This window comes from Pavona decussata, unplaced genomic scaffold, assembly GCF_977016875.1.
Source record: "Pavona decussata unplaced genomic scaffold, jaPavDecu1.1 SCAFFOLD_11, whole genome shotgun sequence".
Classification (NCBI taxonomy): Eukaryota; Metazoa; Cnidaria; class Anthozoa; order Scleractinia; family Agariciidae; genus Pavona; species Pavona decussata.
In genome coordinates this window covers 1,487,448-1,515,328 of record NW_028145434.1, presented here as the reverse complement: position 1 = coordinate 1,515,328, position 27,881 = coordinate 1,487,448, and the positions used below count along the sequence as shown (strand labels likewise).

Here is a 27,881-nt window from a genome sequence, read left to right as displayed (position 1 = left end):
GTTTTAATTAAAGGCACGAGTGATGAGCTCAAACACAACGAAGGCTGGCAAGGAAAGAATAGAAACAAGAATGACAAGAACCCCAAAGCTGATAAAATTAAACTTGTATAGTCAACTACCATAAAACTTTTCACCATGAAATTGCACATATAAAATGATGGTAAACGCAGCTTTTGAGACTGTTTTCAGGTGTGCAGGTGTTAGTGGATGACTAGACCTATAAAATGACCCAGGTGAAGGAAACTTATCCGTCTTCCAAAATGTTCGCCTTCGTGTGTTTCATTATTCTTTCACTCGGAACGTCACTATGTCAAGGTACACGTAGGCTATTTCAATGTTAATTTCCCCTACGAATGAAACATGTCTAATTATATTACAGCAAAAGGGTTACCATGCATCTCGCAGTCATATATAAGGGCCTTGTGGCCTTATCACAGACCTTTAGATCCTAGTATAAATACGACTACGAGTTTTTTATAATAGACCCAAAGTACGCGATCGTGAACCATTCATGTCATTTTGGCGGGAAAGCAAGATAGCCGTCTTCATTTTACTACTAGTTTTTGTGAGAACGACGCAGTAGCGAAAACAACACCTCAAAAGGCACTCGCTACGTGATCAGGATATCGTCTTTTAGGAATCACGAAAGGGCTTAGCTATCATCATTTAAATTAACTGCGTCAAGTCCATCGCTCACAGAGTCAAAATGAAGCTACCTGGGAGATATCTTTTCTTAGTAATTCCCTGAAAACTTGAAGTCAAATCTGATATTCGTAGTCGTGATAATTAGAATCTGACTATAGGTCTCTATTATCTGGTTCATCACGGACACTAGTTAACAATGTAAAAAAACTTCAATGACAGTCGTAAAACTTCAAGATATTGGAGTTTTTTTTTTTTTTTTTTTTTTTTTTACTTTTTTCTTTTGCAGAGTGTGGCAAGCGTCCATCTTCCGCTCGAGTGGTAAATGGTGATAACGCTGCTCCACACGCGTGGCCCTGGCAGGTTTCTCTCCGCAGGAACGGTCATTACGGAAGGTACCATTTTTGTGGTGGATCCCTGATAAGACCTAACTGGGTCGTTACCGCAGCTCACTGTGTGTATAAAAATACAGATCCAAGTGATTATACGGTAGTAGTTGGTAAGCTGTAGCACCAGTTGTCTTTCTATGCATGCGTATATTCGTAAATCGGATAAAGATTATTATTTTACTTTGCAGTGACGACGTTGGTAACACACTCGTGCTGGCCTGTATAATGTTAAGTTGGTTAAGAAGCAATATTCACCTTCAGCCTTATAGTTTGGTCCACTTAATATAAATGTTTGAAACTTATTTGTGGGGTTGTTATTTTTTTTCTTAAATTCTAAGATTGGTTTTGTTTGCTCTCAGTTGTGTAGTGCGTTTTTCCTGGGGTTGGGGGAAACAATGTACTCGGGCTAACGTCCCTTTTCTATATTAATACAATATGATAACTTTTTCTTGGTTTCTATTATTGTTTGGTCAATTTGAACGGTTTTCTCAGACTGGATAAATCGAAGCCCAAGATGACGGCTGTGAACAGTCCATAACGTAATTCGCAGGACACACACGACATCGTCCAATTTTGTGGACGCCAAAGGAAGCAGTTCTGGACGTTGTATTAACCCTAGAGATTTCATGCTTATACCTTTAGTGTTCAGGAACCACAAGCCCTGGCTAATAGAATTAATAAATCTCTCGTGACGATGATCATCTCCAAGGAAACGTCAGTCCTGTTGTTTTAACCTCGTCTGTATTCCATGTGAAAGTAGCCTCTGAATAGCATTTATATTTGCAAGTCTTCACTCTTTTGTCTACGGTATCATACCTCCGTCTTAGAAAAAGACCTCATTTATTAAGCAGCATTACCATACTTCTCGAATCTCACACACGGAAAAAATGAATTTTGTTATAGGTGCTCATAGAAGGAAGGGAACAACGGACGTTCAACAGGAGTTAAAAGTGAAAACCGTCATCGTTCACAAAGATTTCAACACGAGGAGCTTAAGGAACGATATCGCACTTCTTGAGCTGGATCGTTCCGCGCAACTGAGTGAAAAAGTTACGACCATTTGTCTACCGGACAAAGCACCAGATCTTAATGCCAACTGCTATATAACGGGTGCGATAGTTTTTCTCTCCCTCTCATACCAAAGGTGACAAAAGTTAGCATTAAGAACATTACGTGAATTTTTTTGCATTCCTTTTCCAGTGCGACTACTGTTGCTGGGGTCACTTAAACAAAACTGACCAATTGGATTACAGGACAACAACAATGAATTTCAAGCAAGGTCGATTGAACCAATCACAGGTGGTAGGAAAACGACAATTGAAACCCCAAAGTTTTGAATTATTCGCTATTCGTACCCTGTAATCTTACTGGTCAGTAACAGTAACAGCAGTCCCACTTTAAGTTTTTACTAAGAAGCTGCATATGGATATTTCTGAACATACACGCAATTTACGAATGCATTTGTTTAAAAAATTAAGGGAAATTAATGAATTTGAGAATTTTTAACTTGTTTCCGGTTAATGCTGAGGAATCTATAATTTAAGGACTATCGAGTGAAATAAGTCTAAACAATTATATGTTATTTCTACAGAACTACAGTTTTTGTGATAAAGAGAAAGACTTGTGCAAAGCACGTTCAGCAATAATTTATTTTTTTTTTGTTTTGGTTGTTGCTGTAGTATGTTTGTTTTGCTTTTGTTTTTCTCTTCTTTTTTTTCGCCTAAAGGTTGGGGTCGTACGGAAGAAGGTCGGCCTTCTGATGTACTGAAACAAGCTAAAATGCCCATTACACCTCACGAGGAATGTAAGAAAAAGTACAGGAGGGGGTATGACAGACAAGTTCACTTATGCGCTGGTGAGGGTCGAGAGGGTGCAACTGGTGGTTGTCAGGGTGACAGCGGCGGTCCGTTTGTTTGTGAAGTAAGAGGTACATGGTACCTTCACGGAGCTGTTAGCTTTGGAGAGAGATGGTGCTCAACTGTCTACTATACGATTTTTACGAGGATCACTACTTACGTTCCATGGATTCTTAACAAAATAGGTGCGTGTTAATTACAAAAGGGTAACTGATAGAGAACAACCTTGTTATTCAAACTAATTATATAATGCTTTGAGACTAAAGAAGTTTGTTTGCAAGACTGGTAAGATTTGCAATGGCATGCTGCGTTGATCCATAATTTGTGCAGGGTTCCAGGTTGTTCAAAAATGTTGGTGGAAGTGTCCATAGACAAGAGGTCATGGGCATAGGCAACAGTCTGAATTAGCTTAAGAAATTATTTGGGGATAAAAATAATTTCTATCTCCTTGTTACTAGGCTGTTGAATTTCAAAATTAATACCGCTCCATTATTATCAAAATTATAATCTTAGCGTGGACTTCTAAATAAATTGAGAAATAATAGTTTCACTGAGTGCACATAATGAAATGCAAAGAGGACCATAGTGACAGAAATACCAGCTAAGCTCTGTTACTTTATGCCCCTATGTGATCACAAATCTAAATCCATGAAAGATACCAGCTTAATTTTGTCGTTGTAAGAGACACTTTAGCCCTCCTGGAAAGCAACCCTCCCACATACATTATAAAATGCAAGGAAAGTTATGTGGCTGTTCTAGACGTTTGGGAAACTAAACGGAACAATATTTCCACGTAAGGGAAAAAGGGAGAGGAGGTAGTCATTCTCCTTAGCCACAGCTTTCCTTTCAACGTCTGAAACAGATTAAACAACATTCTTTCTTAGTGGCAGCAAATGTCACCCATGCGAGGACTTTGTCAGGGATGCTTATATGATATGTCGATGAAAACAATGGGTTATCTCAACACATTATAGCTTTTCCTTTAATTTTACAGGTGAGGGGGATGGTGGTGGAGAGATCACTACACTACCACCTCTACCAACGACAACAACACGGAAGCCAACGACAAGGCCGGTGACGCCACCAGCTGGTTAGTAGCTTTCCTTTGCTACGCAGTATGCAGGAACAACCAGATTAAATTTTGCTAAAAACTGATTCCCGATTTCCTTGAAAACGTTCTTATAGATTTTCTTGAGGTCGTCTTATAAATATTGCCTAGTTGTTCAAACTCTGAAAGTTTTGTTATAAAGTATCTGACAAGATTTTCAGATTAACGACGTTACTTAAATTAATGCATGCGTCCCGTTATTATGCATATACAAACAAATCACAGGTTAGAAAGGTAGTGTAATTTGAAGAGAATTTAAAATGCCTTTTTGAGAAACTTAGATAAAAAATATCTAGTTGAAGGCCAAGGAAACTAGTGTCAAATATTCTAGCTGATTTGAGAATAGGTACAAACTATAGCTTTTAGTCATGTCAAATATTTTCAAATGAAGAAGGAAGCAATCTCCAATAGTTAATGGCTAAAAAGAAAGGAAGACTTGATCATTACATTGCCTTTTATTAACTATGATCATCATAATAAAACCGCCCCTTTCAGTAACAATGGAAAGTTAAAACTTTTCATTGTTACTTGTAGGTTTGGGCCTCAAATGAGCAGCTTAATGTAATGCATATATTGGATCACAAAACAAACTGCTAAGGGTAGGGTAACAGATGAAGCGATCGAACTAGAGCGGCGGTAAACGAATGTACAATGTAATGTGACGCCTAGCACGTGCTGGCTACATTAAACTATGTTAATAATATTAACCTCACTTAATGTCCCCCTTACTACACAAGAACAGCAGACAGGTTTGGGCCTCAAATGAGCAGTTTAATGTAATGCATATATTGGGACACAAAGGAAACTGCCCAAAAGGTGTGGCCCAATGATGCTAAGTGCTGGAGAGGTAAGGAGAGGCATAATGGTAAGGAATGTCCTTGGTCCTGGCGATTTGCGGAGCCGGCAACGTTGAGGAAGAGACTTAATGGGGAGCGAATGTATCTTTTATAACAGTCTGAGGACCAGCGACCAAGCAGCTTGATCTCATAATCGTTCAGTCCAGCAATGGTAGCGGAGGTAGCACAACCAATGCGGAAACCATGTCCACTGTAATGTTGAGGGTCTAAACCCACGAGTCTGAGAAGCGTTGAGAGAAAACTGGTAAGAACTCTGCGTGCTAATGGGGATCCGGAGGAGAGTCGGAACAATGAGTGGAGTAGGGAAGAGTGTGATGGAGGTGAAGATTGGCTTTTAGGGCTCAGACTGCACAGACAGTGTGATGCGCATGGCCAACATATAGAACCACACCACGATGTTGTTTATCGGTCTTCGATTTACGGAGGTGGAGAGCTATATATTCAGCACCAGTAGGCGTGTTGTGAAGGGTAGCATCCTGGACGCGAAGTAAGGTATCGACATCGTAGAAAGTGTTGCTTTGGACGGTAAATTCTACTGCTCGGAGAAGCAGAAAATGGGCGGTGGCCATGGCGGCCCAATAGAAAATATCGTCTTCGGAGTGTGGGTCGAATAGATAATGTAGGCGAAACAGAAGATCAAAGGTGATCGGTGTGTGTTTTTTTTACTCTGGCAGGTTGCAAGGATCAATGGCCGCATTGCACATCAATGAAGCGCCACTGTGAAGGGAATTGGAAGGAGTTCAAGACTTACTACTGTCCTAGAACATGTGATAACTGTAAGTTGACACTTACAAATCGCTTCTTAGCTACACCTGTCTACGCCTTATGTCGCATTGTTACAATGGCCTGAGTTACACATTGAACGTCTAATCTTGCACCGTTGCATCGATCGGTCAAGAGGGACCAATGATATAATAAGTAACGTCAGATGGAGATTGGGCGTAGGTCTGATCAACCCATCCTGAATTATCTAAGTTCATCTGTTGCAAAAGTCTTTTATGTAGCCCAAACCTCCTTCAATTTTGCACGGAAGAGGTCGTGCATCCTGATTGCAATGTACTATATCATTTAAATACATATACTCTAAATCTGTATCCGGTGTGTTTTAATATATCCAACTTGTAAAGCAATTATGGAAAGCAATACATTGTTCATGTGTGATGAAAAAGAGTTGGCGATTTGAAAACATTTTTTTAAATCCTTGTGGCGTTTAAGTAAGTTCTCCAAGTTATAATAAACACTACGATGGTTTCTGCTTCTGGTGAGAATCTGCAATAAGACTTTGATGCTAGTCTTGAAAACCGGCCTTCACCCAGAACCGGTTTCTTCTATTGGTGAAAATGGGATTTCAGCTATATTCCTTTACTTAAATTTTACCTAAGAAAAAATGGGACTCAAAATAATATTTGTGTAGATGTAAATCATGATAATTGCTTTAATTTTTTATTGGTGATGGTTGCCCTCTGTTAATGGCAGGGTGGTTTCTAGTATATTCAATGTACATTTTTTTGTCTTAATCCCTAGGTTAAAGTCACTGCTATACTGCTGTCGTTGCCGTTCAAGACGAAGTTGGCTGTTAAAAGTTACTTGTCTGAAGGAACTAAACAGTCCTCAATGATAAGTAATAAAGTTCACACACATTTACTTAAAAGAAACGTGGTTTATTTGATTCTATTGCCGGTTTTCACTCACTGTTCACTGTCACGGCATTGAAAAAAAAAAATCGAAACCATCCCATAAATGAAGTCAAGAAATTGACATGTTATAGGAGATAAGTAAATAAGGAGTCTGTCCAAGTGTCAGGTCTGTGCGGTATTCTGTTCTCGAGTTATTTGACAAAATGTTCCACACAACTTTATAGAGCTTAGTATGGAGAAGCCATGTTGGTGTCCCTCTGAGGGGCTCCAACATGGCGGCCGGAAACAAGGAAAAAAAAAACATTTGGAGTTCACTTTTGACAGAAAAGAAGTTTGTTTTACCTAGGGAATTTTCAAATGTTTAGATAAATATTTCTCCTCAAACTTAAATTGTTTAGAATGCTGAAAATCACCCGAAGAGTCATTTTTAAGGTATGGGCGTCCTCCTGATGTCACGCATGATGAAAACTCAGAAATTGAAACTGCTCTATTTCCAAAAGGAAGTACAACATCGAGCTAAGAAATAGTGAAAAGACATATTTTTTAGGCAATCTTTCCTTGACATTATAGTGAAAAGGAAAAACCTCATTTGCATTTACTTTCAACACACTTTTACATTCGCAAATGAGGTTTTTCCTTATCACTATGATGTTGAGTAACACTTTCTTGGCTTCGACAAGCAAAATTTCACAAAGAATCTTTCCTTGAATGAAGTTAAAATTTTGTAGGGGCTGCCGGCAATTTTGAATTCTGGAATTTGGTGACGTCACGTGAAAACCAAGAATACCCGTCGTTAGGTGATTGCGGCAAAATAATTCCCAATTATATGTGTAAATGGGATAGTGTGAGAAGTCGTAATTGCTTTGATTCAATCCGTTAAATGAACTTCCAACACAGAAATGTCGTTTGTTATAATAATCTTATTCAGTTTGAATTCTATTACTGACCTTCACAATTTCAATTGACTTTATTTCTTGATAATGATGTTAGCTATTACAACAAAACGTCGAATCGCTTTATTTTTTGTTATTTCTAGTTAAATGCTTTTCTAAATCTGTTCAACGATTATATTCAGATTTAACAGCTCGGGTTCCACGTTTGACTACAAAATATCAGAGGAATGTTTCTGTATAATAGCACATCGCACTGCCTCAGTGTAGATGCAGGTGTCAGTTATAACAATAGAAGTACAAAGCAGGTGAGAATCGTTGATCAGTAATGTTTTCCACGCGAAAGACCAAAATAAATCGATCGCAATCACCAATAAGACCCAGCAAGGTAGCTGGTGGCCCAGCCCAGCCTGCACTTGAACCAGATATAACCCCGGGATATAACCTTCTTTTAAGCTTTAGATTGAGCACTCTTGTTTTGTTTTTCGACCAGATATAAAAAAATAGTTTTACTTTAAAAGGAGAAGAAATAAGGCTTAGATTCAAACATCATAGGCCTGATTGTAATAGAAAGTACATTACTACTACAATAAAGTGATTACCATTAAATCAATAACTGATTTCGAACATACCGATGAAACCTGTTAACAGCCGTCAGTTTTTGGCCAAAATGTCTTGATATTATCATACTTTTATTTCATTCCATGCTTGATATTAATACATTTCACGCTTGATCTTGATGCTATCATGCTTTTATATCATTTCATTTCATATTTGAAAACGACGAACCCTAACCAAGTATCGTACAAAACACTTATACACAGGAAACGAGGGTTATATAATTACATTAATCATTATTAATTATGGTTACTTGACATTTCCTTGGATTTCCAGTTTTCTTGTTTTACTTATTATTTCTATTATTATTATTATTATTATTATTATTATTATTATTATTATTATTATTATTATTATTATTATTATTATTATTATTATTATTATCGTTATTTTTCGCTTCTACCTTTTTAGAGTGGTATAACTGCCAATTACATCGCCTTTACCTAACCAGTCAAGGTGATTTATTTTGCCTCAACCGGATTCTACGGCATGCTAAAAAAAATTGGGAAGATGTGTCTTCGCTGATCTATCTTCACCCAAGATTTAATTGAATAGTCGTAACTACTATTTTTTTGAAGGTAATAATAACAAGAAACCTAAATTGTAACAAATCTTCGTTAACCTTCTGTGCGGTAAAAGAAAAGAACTATCAAACTAATTTATAAATGGATAGAAATAAAAACTGTAAAGTGAAATGAATGTCAGACAAAGTTGTGTTTTCCAGCCATTACGGTAACAGATAAACAGAATGCCAAAGATCATTTTAAATAACCTGTCAAATCATAATACTCAAATAACGCTCAAATTTCGCAAAACATCTAACCCCTGGGTTTTTTTTTTCACTAAAGTAACTGACCTCTAAATATTTCCCATCAAAGCTTCTCTCGCTTATTTTTGTTAATATCTTCGCACTGTTAATTTCACGATAAAAATTGATCTTTTCACGTTAGGATATCAAAAATTCTGAACCCATCATTTTGATTTATTCCTAAATTAAAATTACAATCTTCATTTCTGTAGTGTAATCTGAAGTACTCTCTTCTGTTAATATGTTTAGCTTGCTGCATTTCGACCGACTCGACTGACGATTCCTTTTTCCTGCTCTTACTCTCGGCGATCGAAAATCCCCTCTATCCCTAGACGCTAAGGTATATCAAATTCAAAAACTTAAAAGGTAATGGCAGCCTAACAATAAATGATATATTTATGTCAATCAGCTTATTATGAAAATTTTCTGTCGACTCTACAGTACACTTATTAAATAAAAATTCGCACAGTTCAGTTCTTCTCTTGAGAAAACAAAATAAATATACATAATAAAAACGATGTCATATTCCATCCGATGATTTCTCTAAATTAAATAAAAATGGCTCATGTTATTGTATTTGTGCCATGTTTAACTTTCCTTTCCGCAGACAAAAAAATCAGCTGCAAAAATTGTTATTCAAGTATGTCTTCCTTCTAGCTTTTGTTGAATAAGACGTTTTTTGGACAATAGGATACTTGTCATCTCTATTCCAAATCATCAGTAGTGAAGCTCATTTGCCCTTGTATCGCGTTTTCATTTATGCTTGTTACGTGTCTTGGTTTACTCTGCTTTCCGTACTCCCAGTTGGATTCACCCGATTCGATGACACCATATGTTCCCTTAAAACTGGAATACAATGAATGGTTCTTAGCAGTGCAAGACGGAAGCGCTTGTTTCTCCACACATAAATGCAAGGATTCATAGATGAGCTTAAGAATAGAACAGTAAATGACCATGCGAATCTAGTCTCATCGGCGATGTGCAAGTAGTCAAATACAATGTCGGGAAAGAAACACACAAGTGACGTGCTCACCAAGATAGCTGAAGTCTTGGCCGTACTGTTTTCGCGTTGAATTTTCGTTGCCCGATGATTGAAAGAAAGAGACTTCATCTGCGAGAAAATCTTGTTGACTTGTTTCCTTGCCACCCAAAAGATGTAAGCATAGGAAAAAATAAACAGGCTAAACATGATCGTGTGGACATAAGGAGCGATGTGACGCCCAGAATCCGTTGTGAAATAATACGCGAGAATCACGGATGAAAGCCAAATGCCTCCTACGATTGCCGCAAACAGGCGCTTGCGATGATGGGACGTGGTGTAGGAAAACGGATGAAGAAGCACGGCCATACGATTTATAGTGATTCCAGTGAGGCTGTTGAAAGATGCATGAAGGCCAATGAAGGCAATGATCTCAAAAGCGCGGGTGAATCGTTCACTAACTTCAATGATCTTGTAGATGATATACATGGGTTGTGCAAGAAAGCAAACTATCATATCCGAAGTTGATAAGCTGGTGATGAGCAGATCGAGCTCATCTCGCAACTCGATATTTTTATACACGACTATAATAACTAGAAGGTTAACGACAGAGCCAATGGCGCTAAGGAGCCCGTTGACGACCACGCAAAAAATTACCAATTCTGTAGCCATGCCCGGGCCGCTAGGAAACTTTCCGTCGATAGTCTGCTAACCCTACTAAAGTTAAGTTTAGTACGTGTAATAGCATGCGCACCTGCACCTACAATCCAAACATCAGAATATCACTTTGCGTTCCAAAATAAATTATTTACTTAGTGTTATTATGGGGATGTTTGTTATTGCTTGAAGTCATATGAGAACGAGACTAATTTCCTGGATGTTCAATTCCAATTGTAATGGCAAGATCAATTTCCTTAATCGTGTGACTTCGCAGGAAGAGCTTGATTGATAAAATCATGGATCAGTCTGAGAACCAGTGAAATTTATGGGCGCCGCTACGTGCAATGGAAGCTATACATTTTATATTGATTAATTATATTATATGACGTAAAATGCCTGATTACTTTGTTTTCTTAAACTTAGTTGGCATTTGGACAAAAACCGCCGTTGTATGGGAACTTCAGTGTAAATTGTATAGAGAACTTACCCTGGCATAACTTCCCTTTATTGGCAGCATTTGACAAAGATGCGCTAAATTAAAGTGCCAGCCATAATAGTATTTATTGTTCAATGCATATATAATGTATATTAAAATATAGAAGACAACAGAAGTGTCAAAACAGGACACAAGAAAGGAAAATTTATATAAACATGCACTGAAATGGCTATAAACGTAAGCTGGGATGGCCGATTATAAGGGCGAATTTCTATGATTTGATACATATTTCAAAATGCCTCTTTCTTTTTTATTTAACCTAGTATACTCGAGGGTTTTCCTGTGCACAACGATTCTAAACATTACAAATTGTTATTGCTGATTGGTACAGATCTCTCTAGTGTTTTGGCTCACTAAAATCCATCCAGCAGGGTCGGCACTTTTCCAATGAATAGAGAACCATAAATCGCCACTAAAAAAACGTCTGTGACTGATAAGTCTTTCGCTTCAAATTTGATTCCTTTATGGTACCGAATACTGGTTGCAGCCATGTTAGCAGATTGATGAAAACTCATATAACAAAAGAAATGTGGTTGCGCATCCCGAGCCAACTTGCTTCCATGGGACTTGACCACTATCCTAACACGAAAAACTACACGCGCTAGAAAAGTACGACTAAATGATTGAATTGTTAGCAATGTTTTACTGTTATACACTATAGATTTATATATGAAAAGTCTTTTTATACTTCATTGCAACGAACCTGCACAATAAACATCAACTTTTATCTCTTAACATTGAACGTTTTGCTGTGTCACTGAACTTGATATTTGACAGGTAATGTTTACCTAAACTTCGGACTTTCCAAATTCATCCTTCGTTGAAATTGCATCCTTTTTGTTTCGTTCTGATTATATCCGATGTTTTTGAGTGGTCTTCAATTTTGACATTAGCGGAAAATAATTGTCCACAATATTTAAGCCTAATATGAATGAAAGAACATAGCAACTTGAGAGGTTTTATATAAGCAGCAACCTGAACGAAATTCAGGCTTCTCCTTCTTTTTCTCCTCGCTTATCACGTGCACTCTTGCACAATTCTAGATAAATACAGTCGACTTCCGATAACTCGAATCTTCAAGGGAAAATTAATTTAAAAAGGTTAGAGTTATCGGGAGTTTGAGTTAACGAGGGTAAGATTATATAGAAAATGACCTGAAAGGAAAGGAAAATTGGTTCTACTTAGCGCGAGGTTGGAGCTAGCGAGGGCTCGAGTTATCGGGAGTCGACTGTATAGCGATAAAAGGGAGCGTCATTCTATTTCTTTTCAGTGCTTTTTTATTATTTTCGCATATTCACCAGCTACAAAGGTTGTACAGGAAATGTTCGTTGTCGTTTCTCCCGCTTTGTTTGCTTGTCAAAACAAGCAAATTAAAGAAAAAACAGAATAATATACTGCTTTCTTGGGTCACGTAGAGTGTATTCGCGACAAAACACATGTACACACTTAAGTAAGCTGTTCAGGATTATGTCTGGGAAGGCCGCTAAATAGTAATATAACAATTTTCCCCTCTGTTTATTTTAGGTATATTTCGTTCCTTTTGCATTGTGTTTCGCATGTCACCAGCTTAAACATACAAACTTACAAATGCATATTGTAAAATTTCGCCAACGAAAGATGTGTATTGTAGTCAATAGTTATAATTATGCCTTTAAAAATTGACGCTGATGGATAAACGGGTCACCCTGATAATTTTTTTTTTCCGGGATTTTACTAAAGAAAATCAATAACAACAGTTTAGGTCTATATTTATGCGACATTGTCACAGGTCGAAAGAGCACAAGCAATCGATAACGGGCTGGAATCTATATACCCGTGGGTGGTTGGAGTTTGGCCAATGTTTCCTAAATGACTTTCAATACACTTATAGTATCATAACAGTTCAGTTCTCTATCGAAAATCTACACTTGTGAAGTAACACAAGAGTTTCTTGCTATTTTCGTGTATCTTTTAGGCGACAGCCATTCCGTATAAGCGGTTCAAAAAGATTCTTGTCATTCATGATAACGTAATTCTTCTATCCTGACCCTAATTTCAAAGCCAACCAGGTAAGCCTCCAGGTCCGAAACAGCCAAACTTTCAACTTAATTTTTTTTGGTTTATGCAAGGTGTCATAAATCGAAATCGCCGTATGATTCTGAAGCTGTCGACAATTAAAATTTCATTGCCGGAGGTAATTCATCTGGTAAACTTTGGATCACTTAATTTCAAAACACCTTTGATTAAAACGCTTCAAAAAAACATTTCTTTTCGTAAAGTTTTAAAAAAGAAAATTTTACATCCGAGTCAAGATAGGCGAAAGCTTAACTCCTCATTTAAGTTATTCCTTTTGGAACTCCTTGTTTAATCAGGTTCAACGGGATGCATGAACTAAACAAAAACAAAGATTTCTCCTGTGTTTTGCTATTCCAAATCCTCGATGTTCTGTCCATGGATAATACTCGCCTTTCCTTTTGCGGTCACTTGCTTTTGAGTTGTTAGTTCTATTCCAACCGGGTTCACTCGATTTGACGATATGTACAATGTGGCTAGTTAATTAAGACTAGTATACAATGAAAAGTCGGCAAGAAAGCAACTCCAAAATGCTCGTTTCGTCTTACGTAAATACAAGGATTTATCGAATAACTTAATGATAATAGTACGAAAATCCTCGAGAATCTCATCTCACGGACGATTTCCAGATCATTGTCAGATAAAATTCCGTGAATAAAGCACAGCGGTGCTGCCTGCACTCAAAAAGCAGAGCGGAAGTCTTAGCCGCGCTGTTTTGTGGTGACTTTTTGTCGCCTTGTGCGGGTTGAAAGGGACTGACTGCATCTGTGAGCAAAATTTACGTACGTGTTGCCTTGCCATCCAGAATATACAGGCATAGACGAAGACGAAAGTGCTAACCACGACAGTATGAGCGTATGCAGCGATGCGTCGTCCACAGTCCATTGCGAAAAAAGTACCCGAGAATGACTGATGAAAACCAAATGCCCCCGACGATGCCGACTTACAAGCGTTTGCGAGGATGTGGCACGCGAAGGAAAAAAGGATACAATAGCAGAGCCATACGGTTGATTGTGATTCCAGTAAGGCTGTTAAAAAATGCTTGAAGGCCTATAACTGCCACTAACTACAAGTAAGATTCTTTCGCTGGCTTCTCCATTCTTAATTCTAGTAGATGATATACAATAGTTCGGCAATATTAGGCACTACCCTCGTCCGCAACGGATAAGATGGTGAATTGCAGATTGACCTAGCGGTGTCTGTAAACGACCAGAATTAACAGAGAATTAACACTCCAATGAAACTTAGAAATCCATTTACTACTATTACGAAATTTGTTAGTCCTGTATTCATGTTGTGATTTAAAATCGCCTCGGTTATGCAACAATTTGCTTTTCAAACAAAAATATCACAACCCTGAATATTCATTTGCGTTCGGTATACTTCTTGTTACTTTTATCCTTTTTTTTTACTTCTTCGTGATTAATTGATACAACATTGGATGGCATATAGTTCATTACGAAATGGACTTTGCGGAGTCTAATTTACTGATGATATCAAACTCTGAAAAAGACAAACCTTTTTTATTTTATTATTTTTTTCTTACCCACTTTGCTGACTTGTCATCCTTAAATAATCCAGCTATGAAAAACGATTAAAAAAATGCGAACTTCCGCTTAGAAGTGGTCTTCAGTATTCATTAGAATAACCGTTTGCATAAGCTCTACATCCTTTAGGGCAGGTTGTTTCCGCTATTTGTTTTTTATTTTTTATTTATTATTATTATTATTTTTTTGCTGTCCAAAATTATTTGACTTCAAGTAATAACATTGTTTGACAATTCAAGGGAATTAGCATTTCAATCGAGATTTGGCATACTGGTATGTCTATCCACCAGCAGTCCTTTTCAAATAATGTCAGCATTTGGATTATCAATAAAAATAGTGCTTATCATTTCCTATCTTTCAGTCGCGACCAATGTTCGGTTGTAAACAGTTCTGCTCGTTTTTAAGAATAGCGAAATAACCTTTAAATTGATTTGTTTTTTACAGTGGCAGGTGGCCCTCCCTGTGGTATAAAAACCTCGACTCTTTTGGTCCTTAAACTAGGCAAAAAGGCATTATGTTTTGAACTTCACATTTGCCGAGAAAGAGGTTGTTGTTGTTCATCGTGGTAGATACAATAACCATAAGTGTATTATTGTTTGTCTCACGATGTAGTCACTTTAAGATGTAAATGGAGACGTTTCACATTTGTGGCACGATATTTTACTATTATTGGGGTTTCATGCAGAGAATAATTTTTTTTCACAGGCGGATAAGAAAATACCACATTTTAACCGATTTTTTCTTACTTTAAACTATATCTTTAGAGCACATGTACAAAACTTACTAGAAAATGCCAAAGAACGCTAAAGCGACTTCTTTTAACTGGCTGCTGCCAGTAACAGACTCGATCAAACGTTGTATCTGGCATTGTTTGTTTTAAGATCTAGACTATTCTCCTCTTGTACCGAGCGAGTAAAATTATCGTTCTCCACTGAACGATAAATTCACACTATCTAGACCGGACATTACTTTTCTTCTGGGGTCGGAATGGGGAGGGGGGGGATTCCGCCCCATCCATAACTTCCGAAAAGAGCTATGACGATGAGACTTGGAGGAGAATTAGTACGTCCAAATGTCTCGTTCAACGTCCAAAACGCGGAGTGATTACCTCATATGGCGTTGTTATGACATCATAAATGTCAAATGGTGATCATCTTGGATGGCAATCTTGGATTTCTGGATATCTTCAAACTTTCAGGAAAGCGCTGTAATTAAGCGGGAAGTAATCAGGACCAATAAAGGAACGAAAATGTGGGCTAAGAACAAAAAAGTTAAGGAAAGAAAAGTATTTTTTTTTATTTTAGATAGTGATTTTCCAGTTGACGGCCTGTCAAAATTTGGTTGCCCTTGCAACACCAAAGTCAATGAACGGTAACCGATGACATCAACTTGTTCCCAGATAAACTTCCTAAAAATTCCTAAAGTTTCAGGCCGTTTGTTCAAATATTAAAACAAGAAGTTAGCAAAAGTCCCCCATCCCCGTCTAGATTACCTGGCTCACAAATTATGATCATTGAGTACAATAATGTAGCTGAACTGAAAAGCATATTCAGCATATTCGTATCTTCTCATTTCCAAAACAATGAGAGGATGTTTATCCTCGTTGGTCGCGTTTTTACGTGCAATAGGACATTTTACAGTTGCTTTGAACCTCAAATATATTTTTCGCAGTCGCAGTTGCTTAAACTTTATAATCCCGTGGCTGTGGTTGAAAATGCTTCCTATATTTTAATAGATAACAAGCGTACATGCAGTGAAAGGAGGAAGAAGTAAAACGTCACAACTATGCAACGATTTGTTGAAATTTTGCGTGGATAATTGCTTTATGATAATGGTGTATTTACTGAAATATTTGGCCCAACAGCTAAGCTGTTGTAACTATTTGCTAACCAATCAGCTTCGAGCAATTTTCCAACCTTCCCCCTCCCCTCACCCCCAATTTAAGTCGTACTAAATGAATTTAAAACTATATAAAAGTTTTATTACGAGATGTACTCAAAACTGCTAACATGTGTAACGATATATTCTTATTCTCCCTTATATTGCAATGCAGATCGGTTTGAGGTTTTTGGAGTGTTCCGTTGCAGCTTGCGGTGTGATTCCAACCCCAACTTCCTACGCCATCTTCCTGATTCGTTGTCTTAGTTTACAAGGTGTATCATTTTAGCAGTTCAGAATTTGTTATCATCGGATGATATTAAAAGTGATGATAAAAAAGTCGGATGATAAGAAATTCATACCCAGTACGCAACATAACTTAATGTAGTAAAATGGATTATTACATTTGTCCTTTCTTCGGAAACATAAAGTTGTAAGATATTTCAGGCATCCCTTTTCGTCCTGATCGAGTCTTAATATTGTCATCAGAGTCCTGCTGAGAGAGATGAAAGGACTTTAAACTGCGTCTCGTGAGTCCTCACAGGACCTAGCTTTGAAGTTAAATTTGGGCACGAAAAAATTATAAATTTTCACGTTAAAATTATACTACGTAGTGCTTAAGCTAGTATTTCCGTTGTGTAGGCGCATAGTTTCACTTCATTCTAAAAACTGGCCTTGGTCCGGCATAGAAATGAAGTTTATAAGTAATGTTTGCGGTTTTAAGGTCTAGCTAGTATACATTTCTCCAAATACAAGCATTATATATAATTATTTCAAAAAATGACCATAACAATAATGAACACGCATCGCTAACTTGTATCGGTTGGGGCTTTGAATCGGTCAGAGGAAGTCACAAGAGTGCAGCGGATAATGTTGTAACCGTAAAGGTGGTGCAAGTCCCTCGCCAGCTAAAGCGACACTGACACCAACATGCAGAGCTCAAAATAAAGAAAGTACTGCTGGATTAAAAATAATAAAAAAGATAGCTTCTAAACTTACACAGGTTTTCATCTTTACTACGACAAGTGGACCACTGCTTCTACGACAGATATAAAAGGACGGTGTGCTCTTTACAAAAACCATTCAGTTTCAAAGATCGCTACGAACTTGATAAGGAAAGACACTGGTCTCCTTTCGACTACAACAGATAACCTAAAGCAAAGACTGAACTATCCTGAAACAGAAACAAAGGTGGCATTCACAATGTTTTTAAAGGTAAAGAACCAATTTTTTCCATAATCAACGATACCTATTTTTTCAACAACGCATACTGAAACACTCCGGAGAAGTGAGAGGTTTAAAATTTGTCAAGTGTATCTTTAATAAGGTCCCACAGATTTTAAAAAATAAGTAAAGATAACTCACCAACACTTCAGCACACAAAACAAACATTTCTAAATCCAAATTCGACCTGGAAAGTGTCCCCAGTTAGTGTTCTTCGCTAAATACATTGACACTTAAATAACGTGATTTGTTACATTTCTATTTATTTGTTGATTCATTGATTAATAGGTTGAATCAGTGATTGATTGGGGAACTTTCATAAGTCGTGTGACATAATCTAAAATTTAAAGTCAAGCATCCGGACAAATTCAATTAAGGCATAATAAGAAGATGGATGGATGGATGGATGGATGGATGGATGAATCACCGTTTTTAAATATATTGTTAAAAGCATTTCCTATTTTTCTTCTCACAGCTACTGTTTGTCCTTTTTATTGGCGTGTTGCTACCAAACCAAACTACAAGTAAACCGTTCCAGTCCACTACTGGTGATATAAAGGAGATTTTCACCGAAGAGGAACTTCAGTCAAGCCAAGCGGGTAATGGACCATTAGAGATACGAAGCAAAAGACAGACAAATAGTTGTGTGAAATCTACTGTTTATTCCCAATTGTACGGACTGGATGTGGTTGAGTGCCATGACTGGAGAAGCGGCTGGGCATGCCTAAACAGCATAATGAGGGAAAATCTCGCAAGATGTAATCCCGTTTATAGCTATGTAAATGTAACGGTTAACGGCCAGAGTAATATTGTAAGAATTAAAACAGATTGCAGATGTGCATAGTGATCAAAGCGATATTAACAGGAAAACGACTTGAAAAAAGAAATGTTTATCATCGTGGAAAGAGGTCTATTTTTAACTGTTCTGTGATTGGAATAATGATTGTAACAAGAAAATACTTTTGAGCTTGTAGTTCTCAATTTTTTACAAAACTTATAAAATATCACCCTTTATTGAGATAAACTCGTTTGGTTTTCTCTGCAAGATAAGGTTTTAATATAAATTAGGCATTTCTTTAGTTTTGAAAAAGTTTTAACGGATTACTGTAACTACCATTTCGATTCAAGTTTTAAGAGTCATTGTCTGAGAAAACCAGGCAGAGGCGAACGATGGGGGTCGGCCGATTTCCTTAAATTCAAACTTTCACCATTTAATGTCTGTCCGAAATGATAATGAATAATGCTATTTAGCAATTGTCCTGCTGTTGCGTTTCGTAGTTTGAACTCTTTGAGGTAGAACTTCCCTGGAAGATTTAGTTGAGAGACGCTTTGGGCAGGAATAACATCAAATTGGTGTTAGGGGCGGACCATTAGAAATCACGGGAGAGGGGGTGACAATTCCCCAAAAAAAAATTCCTGCAAAGGAAAATTGCCAAAAAAAAAAAAAAAAAATCGTGCAAGCAGCTTACCATCCAAAACAAAAACCCTGTAAGTAAACTGAATCAAAATGCAATATCAAAACAGAACGTCAAGTAGTTTTATTGCACATTTCAAGAATATAACCTGCTCTTCAATCATTTTAACACATTTTACATATATTAAGGTTTTTAGAAGTGACAATGCAACCTGATCTCCTGCTCATTTGTGGATTTCAAATGTAGAAGAAATATAAAACAATTTTACTATACCAAACCTTCAACAATCTTTCTTTTGAGTAGGAAATAGTAAGGGGTGACAGACCTGCACGACTTCTAACAATGGAAACATTTTTTGAAGTGTCATCTCTCTATATTTTTGCTCTGACAAGCACTTCATTTAGAGATTTTCCTTCTTTTCAAGGAAAGTAGTGGTGACTCTTTGAAGATTTCTCGTAGGAAAGGCTGGTTTTGTATTAAGTGCCATTTTCCCATTAAAACATGTTTGAGGTTGGGCACGATGGTTGATATTGTTACAAAAGGCAAAATTTGTCTGGGGTGTTGTCTTTTTGCTTCAATGCCGATTACCTTTCTATAAATTTGAAATCTGATAATTTTTAAAATCAGATTATTCGGGTAGCCTCTAACAAGGAGTCGTGATTTAAACTTTTTTAGTCGTCAATATAACGTTTCCAAACTGTAGGTTTTACGGCTACGCAGTCGGCTAACAATTTTGTTTTTCAATGGCAGCCATAAAAATGTTTGCAAAAGCAACGGCCATTTTTGTGCCCATGGCAGTACCGTGGATTTGGAGGTAGTTCCTTCCATTGAATTGGAAATAATTTTCGTTGAGAATGAGTGTTAGCGTTTCTCTCAGGTATCGGGTGCGAAATTGGCAGGGTTGTTGCTGTGAAAATTATCGTATGCTTCGTAAACTCTTTCAAGCACGATCCATTTGTCGATTGGACAAGACGTTTTTATCTTCGACTGAGAAAACAACACCGAATATACGTCCTATATTGCCTTCGAACTGCTCACGCTTTTCGCTTTTGAGTTGAACTGTGATTAAAGAATGGTATCGACCAACACGACGAAGCAGAGTTTCCTTGACAAGTGAAAAAAAGACGCCTCGAGTCATGAGGTGTGATACATTTAGTAGCTCATTTCTTTCTCGATAATCGCGATACTCGAATTTCGCGAAAATCGAGACTCCAAAGATTGTCACCTTGAGCGGTACTCTAATTAAACTGTGCGGAGCTTTGTACGCTTTTAATATTAAAAGAAGTTCTGTCCCAAAAAAATCGTACAGAGCTTCCACGTCGAAAAAAAAAATACATGCAAGACAAATTGGACTAAAAAAAATTCATCCACTGAAAAATTTTTACCCCCGCCTCCCGTGATTTCTAATGGTCCCTCCCCTTAGCTCACACTTGATTTGAGTAAGCGTGACATGTCACGGTAATTGACAATTGTCAAACGTGATCATAAACAGAACACATTTCTCGCTTCTTTTTACATTTGCAGTTTAAAACTTGGTATCAACAAGTTTTTCCCTCATACTATTGGAGTCAGTCTGTTGTTGATAATTGTTAAATAAAATAAAAGCAGCACCAAATACCTATGAAACTTGCCACGGCAAGAGAAGTTTGATTACCGAACCTCCGATATGTTCGTTACATAACAGACAATTGAAAGAGTAACAAATCTTCTGTTTTTGTAATGCGTTGGGTTCCGCCATGGATCTGAAGTGCTCTTTCTGGTCTGTGGATTCGCCTTGTGGTGCTGAAGGTGTTGGTTTGAGGATTTGTCCCTTGCTATCCTGTAGACGAGATATTGAATCGTATCTCGTCAGTTTTGGTTTGGGAAGCAAGCGTGGCGCCACGGGTCAAAGATCCCCGAAGCCGATTTGATTCTCAACAGAGCAGGTAAATTTGATGTCCCTGAAGATGAGAAGAGAGGAATGACTGTTTGCCCCAGACATCGCAAGAACCTTGCAACAGACTGGACCGGCCGAAAACGGACTATGTGTTGTCACCCAAGTCATAAGGGACAACGAAAGGGTAATACACAAACCCGACGAGTAACTGCCAAGATGTCTCAATGAATTTTGAGCTGCATAACGCTGTTGTTCCCATCGGTTCAGGTTCGTTTTATGTTAACTGACTGACTGCATACGGCTAAATTACAGATATATTGTTATTATTATTATTATTATTATTATTATTATTATTATTATTATTATTATTATTATTATTATTATTCAAAAGAGAAAAAAAAAGAGACCCCGACCCCGACCCCGACCTTGACCCCGGCCCCGCCCCGGCCCCGCGTTTTACTAACACCCAATTTGATGTTATTCCTGCCCAAAGCGTCACTCAACTAAATCTTCCAGGGAAGTTCTACCTCAGAGAGTTAGGATAGTTTCATCGAGCTTATCCAAAAACAAAAAAGAAAAAACCAAAAAAGAAGAAGAAGATGAAATAAAGAAAAACCCGCTGTGGAACTTTATTAGCAAAAATACCGAATCATCTTTGACTTCGAGCGTGGCTCGGTGGGGGTGGTCAAACTAAGAAACGCAACAGCAGGAGAATTGCTAAATAGCATCTTTCATTATCATTTCGGACAGACATTAAATAGTGAAAGTTTAAAGGAAATCGGCCGACCCCCATCGTTCGCCTCTGCCTGGTTTTCTCAGACTATGACTCCTAAATTGGTTTGTGAAAAACAGATCTTTTAAACGTTTTTGAGGACTTTTGACTAAGAAGTATGACTGTAATATAATGAATTCTTAAGCTAGCAAATTGTCCTATTTATGAACATAAACTTTATTAGAAGACATTTCCATACAACAAAACGTGCATGTTTTGATGATATGTTTCAATCATACCTGACAGAACGATGCCAGCAAATTCAGTTGTCCGTATCCCATAAAAATTTTGAAATTAGCGGCCTCCCAAAATTAACGTCAAAAAATTGTGGCTGCGGCTAATAAATAAAGTAGCGAGCCATTGCCGGCGACGAAAATAGCGAGACTACTCAAGCAGTTTTTAATAGGCCTGGGTTCAGGGCTTTTAAGAGGAAAAATGGTTTATTCGAGATAACTTTAACAAATTGAATGACACTGAACTGAAATTTGGCAGATAAAAAGGTCTTATCATTCTTAAATTTCTAAGTATAATAAGTAGTGCTATAGTTCACGTGACATGCCACGTGATCGTTTTCCTGAAAAAAGCAAAGATTTGACAGGTAGGCGACGGTTTTAAGAGAAAACATTAAACAAAAACGCGTTTCTAATAAAGATTAAATAGATCCATCCCTTCATGTTGGAAATGATGGTCCATTGTTCTTCAGAAAAAAAGTTGTCAGGACAAAGGTCATTTCTTAGTCCACAATTCAACCTTTGATTGTTAATTTTTCCAATTTAAAAACTTGAGAACAGTCATTCCAAACGTAGAATGTTCTTCGGAAAATCTACTTCGGAAACACTAATTCAGTTATCTATGTAAAGAAAATTCGCCGCCGTATGCCGATTAACGAAATTTTAATTTTTTGGTCAGGTGATGTGTCACGTGATCAGAATTATACGTTAAGGCAAAAGAAAACATCAAGTTTTATGTTCAGAGAAAATTTCATCCTGTTCTAGGAGGACAAACCAAAGATATAGGGGATCATTAATAATTTCTAAACACCCTTCAAACCCAGGCCTTAAACTGCTTGAGTACGGTTCAAGAGTAGAACTGATTCTAATAATGTTTAAAACACGAGCACAGTGTTTTATCGGGATTTAAAACCACGAGGCGCAGCGAGTGGTTTTAGGCCCGATAAAACACGTGCTGCGAGTTTTTTGAACGGCTTCAAGCTCCAAACTTCCCTTGCCACCCTGCTGCTGATATTGGTAACAGTGTTATGGATTACTTTTAAATAAAAGATCATCACAATCAAATTTTCAATTTGACAAACGTTTGGCAGCTTGACTGAATATTTTTTTCTCTCTTTTTTCCTTTTCTTATTGTCAGACCTTTCAGTTTGTTTCATAAATACAAGAATGAGTAGGCGAAACACTGTAAATATATATAGACTATATTAATTTTTGAGAGTTGCAAGGTTAGCTTTTAAGTTAAGCTTTTCATTGGACGATATTCGTATATTTAGTGTTTAGTACTACGCGAACACAAAAAGCATGTGAGCGGAAATCATAGTCGGAAGGAAATGACAATGCAAATCCCCAGCCGCTAAAACAGCGGCTTGTTCAGTTCCCAAAGCTCCGTAAAATAAAGGGAAGACTGCATTGTTCAATATAGAGATTCTTTCTGCGGCAAATATTGGGTCAAAGGCAAGAGAGGCTTCGAAAGTATAACTTACTTTCGAAGCTAATCTTTAAGTGAGTACCAGAGTGAAAGAACTCCAAGACTAAGCAGAGTTATTCTATGACGGCAAAGAAAATGAAGTGGTAAGAAACATCATTTAGCGAATCAACTACTCTCAAAACAGTTAACACTGGATTCGGCTAAACAAAACGTTTGCACTTTGTCTGCTTGAACCGTGAAGTATTGAAGTGCTGATAGTCAAGAGCGACGTTTGTTCGAACATATATATTTCTTAACCCCCATCTCCTCAACCTTTACCGATTTTCTCGTCACTCTGATAGTGCAGCCTGCACGAAAATAGAGTTGCTTGGTATACGACTGTAAAAACAAAATAATTATATTTTGTAATGTTTCAGTACTATACAATGTCAGTGTGTAATTTTTCAAGGTATGCGTGGGTGCCACGCGTTGATTAGCTGGTGGTAAGGTAAGGTAGCACGAGCTCTGTGGCATTTGTTATGCTATTTTTAAAAGGGAGTTTTAAGTTATGCAAATGCATATTATGTTTTTTTTTTTTTACCTTTGCACAATTTAGAATTGTAAAAAATCTAGATTTCTTTCATTGGTGTTTCTTATGCAATGAGATCACCTTCGAACTTCAGAGTTACTATCTGTTACTTTAATTTGTTTTTTATCGGGCATCAATAAAAGAGATTCCCACCAACAAAACTGTTGCAATAGCTGCCGCATCTTGCCATTTATAGCGGTAACTTGTAGCTTGCAATTGTAACTTGTAATTTATAGCATAACTTGGGCTTAGTTTTTGCTAGGACATCAATAAACGAGACGTCCGCCCCTCGAGATCGTGTGATGTTGCCTACTAAGATGTTTTATACTCGTTCTACTTGTGTCATTTAAGCGTATAAAACTTATTACTTCGTTTTATTTCTATCAAGCTTAGTCGTGAAGACGTCCGAAAGTTCGCCCACGGAATCAATACCTAGCTGACAACTGAATTATGATATTGAGTGCAGGTAAAATATATGGACAAAAATGATATGACGATGTAGCTGCACTGATAAGCTGAAAAGCTTGTTAGCATATAAATATATTCTCATTTCCAACAAGTTCGGAGTATGTTTAACCCTTTTTGGCGTGTCTTTATGTGCAATAGGACATTTCCGAGTTGCTTAGAACCTCAAGTATACATTTCTTTGTCTCGTGTGGTCTCCCACTTAATAACTATGGCTAACGATCAGAAGGATTTTTTATGAGTTCACATAAACTTACACCACAGAGTTTATTATCTGAGCCAACACTTTGGGCGCGTTTTTTTTATCCACAATTCTGGAATAAGAATGGTTGGTACGGAATGCTAGGAATAATTCGGATTGTCTGCATAAAAAAAAGCCCGTCGGTCCTGGCCAAGTAAACATTGCATAACAAATATGGCGGCCGACGAAGAGGCTGCCATTGCAGCCGTTATCGCAGCGATTTTCCCTGTACTTTTGGTACAATGAAATTAGGAGCAATGTTTCATTTGGTCCAAAAGTATAACCTGATTTTTTCCTTTGTAGAGACGTATTTAAATCCACAGCGCTCATCTCGCCGTCCGTCATCTTGGATTTTCATTCGCAACATTCTGTTCATTCTGCCCCTGGGAGCAGAATGGATGGAATGGCATTCTGTCCATTCCGGAATAGGAATGCGGAATAGAAAAACGCACGCATTTTACATTCTGTCCATTCTCATTCCAGAATTGTGAATAAAAAAAAAGCGCCCTTTGTGTCTTTAGTAGCTAGCTCAACAGTCATCTGTTCCTGGATAAATATGCTACATAATGAACGAATTAGAATTATCGCAAAGTAGTGCGAGTAACGCGAATTTATATTTTTGTTGGCGTTGGCGTCGCAGTAGCTTAAAAAAGTTCATCATCCCGTGGCTGTGATTGAGAACGCTTCCCATGTTTAATTAGATAACAAGTGTATATGCAGTGAAAGGAGGAAGAAGAAAAACGTCGCTACTATATATGCTACGATTGGTTGAAATTTTGCAGGAAGAGTTGCTTTATGACAATGGTGTATTTAGCGAAATATTTGGCCCAGCAGTTATTTAACCACTTGCTAACCAATCAGCTTCGAGCGGTTTTCCAAGCCTCCCAATTTCCTTCGTACTAAATGAACTAAAAACTATAGAAATGTTTTATTACGAGATGTACTCAAAACTGATTACATGTGTAACGATATATTCTTATTCTCCCTTATAGTGCAACGCAGATCGGTTTGAGGTTTTCGGAGTGTTCCGTTGCAGCTTGCGGTGTGATTTCAAACCCCAACTTCCTACGCCATCTTCCTGACTCGTTGTCTTAGAGTACAATCTGTATCATTTTAGCTGTTCAAAAGTTGTTGTCATCGGATGACAAAGGAGATTTATTTCGAAAATAAATAAATTTATGCGGCTTGATTCACATTTAGTCCCGCATACTTAAACGTGTGAGGCGCTTCCCTATGCCTGTTTTGCTCGAAGCGCACACGAATGAACAAGTCTCTTCCACTCTACACTGAAGTGTTATTCGACCCTCGTGATCCCCTCGTCCAACGGCGGGACTAAAATCATGTAAATTTAGTTCCAAGTAGCGATTAATCCCTCACCTTTGCTGGGAATTGATTCTTTATTGCATTTTATTTTATGGCGTTTGTATGAATGATTAAGAAAATAAACGGTCACGCCACAAGCGTGGTCGAATTATAGCCAACCCGGTAGTCGCCTACGTTTATAGTCATCAGTGCCCAACAAACAGAGCTCATCCAACACAGTGTACTTCTATCGAACATATTCAGAGAAATGAATGAAAGAGCATAAAAGTGGCATTATGACCGAAAAAAAGACATCGCCTTACGCAACATAAGAATCATAACATTTTCCCCACTTTATACAAATCTCTCGTTAGACCCGAACTTCAGTATGCATCACCGGTATGGAGTTCGTTCCTAGTCAAAGACATTGTCCATTTGGAAAAGTACAGAGAAGAGCATTGCGGTTAGCTTTAGACCAGCGAATGGGCGAAATGCCTTATGAAGACCGTAAATGTGAAGCCCTGCGTTGGTCGTTGCTGAATGATAGGAGATTATACTTTTCCTTGATTGAATGCTATAAACTGTATTTGAATTAAGCAATCTCCGTTTTTGTGAATACTTAGAGCTCATTTCAAAGGTTACCGACCAGATCCAATCATAGCTACAAATTGCAAGTAAAAATTGGCAAATTGTAACTGCTATCAATATTCTTTCTTTGTTAGAATCGTGCGCGAATAGAACAATTTGCTCCACTACGTTGTGGAGGCAGAAAATTTAAAACGTTTTAAAGCTACTCTTAAATCGTATATATGTAATTCATAATTTATATATTTTTTTTTCTATGTAAATTTTTATTCCTCTTGGACAATGTTTTCATTTTTTTTATTTTTTTTTTTATTTTTTAGATAGTTAATTCACATAGTGTCTACCTCTTTAACTTCCTTTTCAGGGTGTTATTTATGTATTTTATTTTTATGACATCTTGAATACATGTATGTATGTACGTATGTAGTGAAGTAAAATGGATTATTACCTTTATGCTTTATGTAAGATGTTTGAGACATCCCCCTTCGTCCTGATCGAGTCGGAATAAAATCATCACATTCCTGTCGAGGTATGAAAGGACTTTAATCTACGTCTCGTGAGTCCTTACAAGACAAGTTTTGAAGTATAATGCGCGGAAAATTATAAATTATCACGTTAAAATTATACCGCGTAGTTCTTAAGCTATTTCCGTTGTGTAGGCGCATAGTTTCACTTCATTCTAAAAACTGGCCTTGGTCAGGCATAGAAATGAAGTTTTTAAATAAATTATTCGTCTGGCTTGTATACACTTCTCAAAATACAAAAATTATATAGAATTATTTCAAATTGATCATAACAATGATGAAAATACACATTCCTTTGTTATATCGATTGGGGCGTTGAGTCGGTCAGAGGAAGTTACAAGAGTACAGCGGAAAATGTTGTAACCTTAAAGGTGGCGGTGCAAGTCCCTCGCCAGCTAAAGCGACACTAATACCAACATGAAGTGCTCAAAATAAAGAAATTACTGCTGGATTAAAAATAAAAAAGGTACCACATAGGTTTACATCTTTACAACGCTCCGGGACCACGGCTTCTTAACGACAGATATAAAAGGACGGTGTGCTCTTGACAAAAATCATTCAGTTTCAATTCGCTACGAACTTTATAAAGAAAGACACTGGTCTCCCTTTAACTTCAACAAGTAAAGGCTTTAGCAAAGATTGAATTATCCTCAAGCAGATAAAAGATGGCATTCACAATGATGGCAAAGGTAAATAACAAGTTTTACATAATGAAGGATACCTATATTTTCAACAATGCATACTGCAACACTCCGGAGAAGTAAGCGGTTTGAAATTTGTCACGTCAATCTGTGATCAGGTCTCGCAGGTTTTAAAAATAAGTGAACAAAGTG

The 27,881-nt window shown here is 37.4% G+C and overlaps 2 protein-coding genes across 3 annotated transcripts; one reads left to right on the top strand and one right to left on the bottom strand.

Annotated features, from left to right (window-relative positions):
* Positions 1-21: 21 nt before the first annotated feature.
* On the top strand, positions 22-6,503 carry LOC146488124 (chymotrypsinogen B-like). Of its 2 annotated transcripts, none has more exons than XR_014866651.1 (7): positions 22-315; positions 932-1,141; positions 1,935-2,141; positions 2,758-3,072; positions 3,882-3,961; positions 5,527-5,628; positions 6,377-6,503. XR_014866651.1 is itself a non-coding variant. In XM_085119890.1 (7 exons), the coding sequence occupies exons 1-7, from the start codon at positions 225-227 to the stop codon at positions 6,379-6,381; spliced, it is 1,026 nt and encodes a 341-aa protein (XP_084976016.1). In that variant the 5' UTR covers positions 22-224; the 3' UTR covers positions 6,382-6,503. The 2 variants fall into 2 exon arrangements, 1 of the variants encoding a protein (XP_084976016.1); XM_085119890.1 differs by having other exon boundaries at positions 3,882-3,977.
* Positions 6,504-9,371: 2,868 nt separating this feature from the next.
* LOC146488123 (QRFP-like peptide receptor) lies at positions 9,372-10,549 on the bottom strand. The gene has a single exon (XM_085119878.1). It carries the CDS (start codon positions 10,454-10,456, stop codon positions 9,572-9,574), a length of 885 nt encoding a protein of 294 aa, XP_084976004.1. The 5' UTR covers positions 10,457-10,549; the 3' UTR covers positions 9,372-9,571.
* Between the last annotated feature and the right edge of the window lie 17,332 nt (positions 10,550-27,881).

Excerpts from the sequence above, each read along its gene's own strand:
- LOC146488123 (XM_085119878.1), bottom strand. The coding sequence starts at position 10,456 with ATGGCTACAGAATTGGTAATTTTTTGCGTGGTCGTCAACGGGCTCCTT.
- LOC146488124 (XM_085119890.1), top strand. The coding sequence starts at position 225 with ATGACCCAGGTGAAGGAAACTTATCCGTCTTCCAAAATGTTCGCCTTC. Across the intron at positions 2,142-2,757 it reads TGCCAACTGCTATATAACGG|GTTGGGGTCGTACGGAAGAA; the intron begins GTGCGATAGTTT and ends TTTCGCCTAAAG. Across the intron at positions 3,978-5,526 it reads GCCGGTGACGCCACCAGCTG|GTTGCAAGGATCAATGGCCG; the intron begins GTTAGTAGCTTT and ends TTACTCTGGCAG.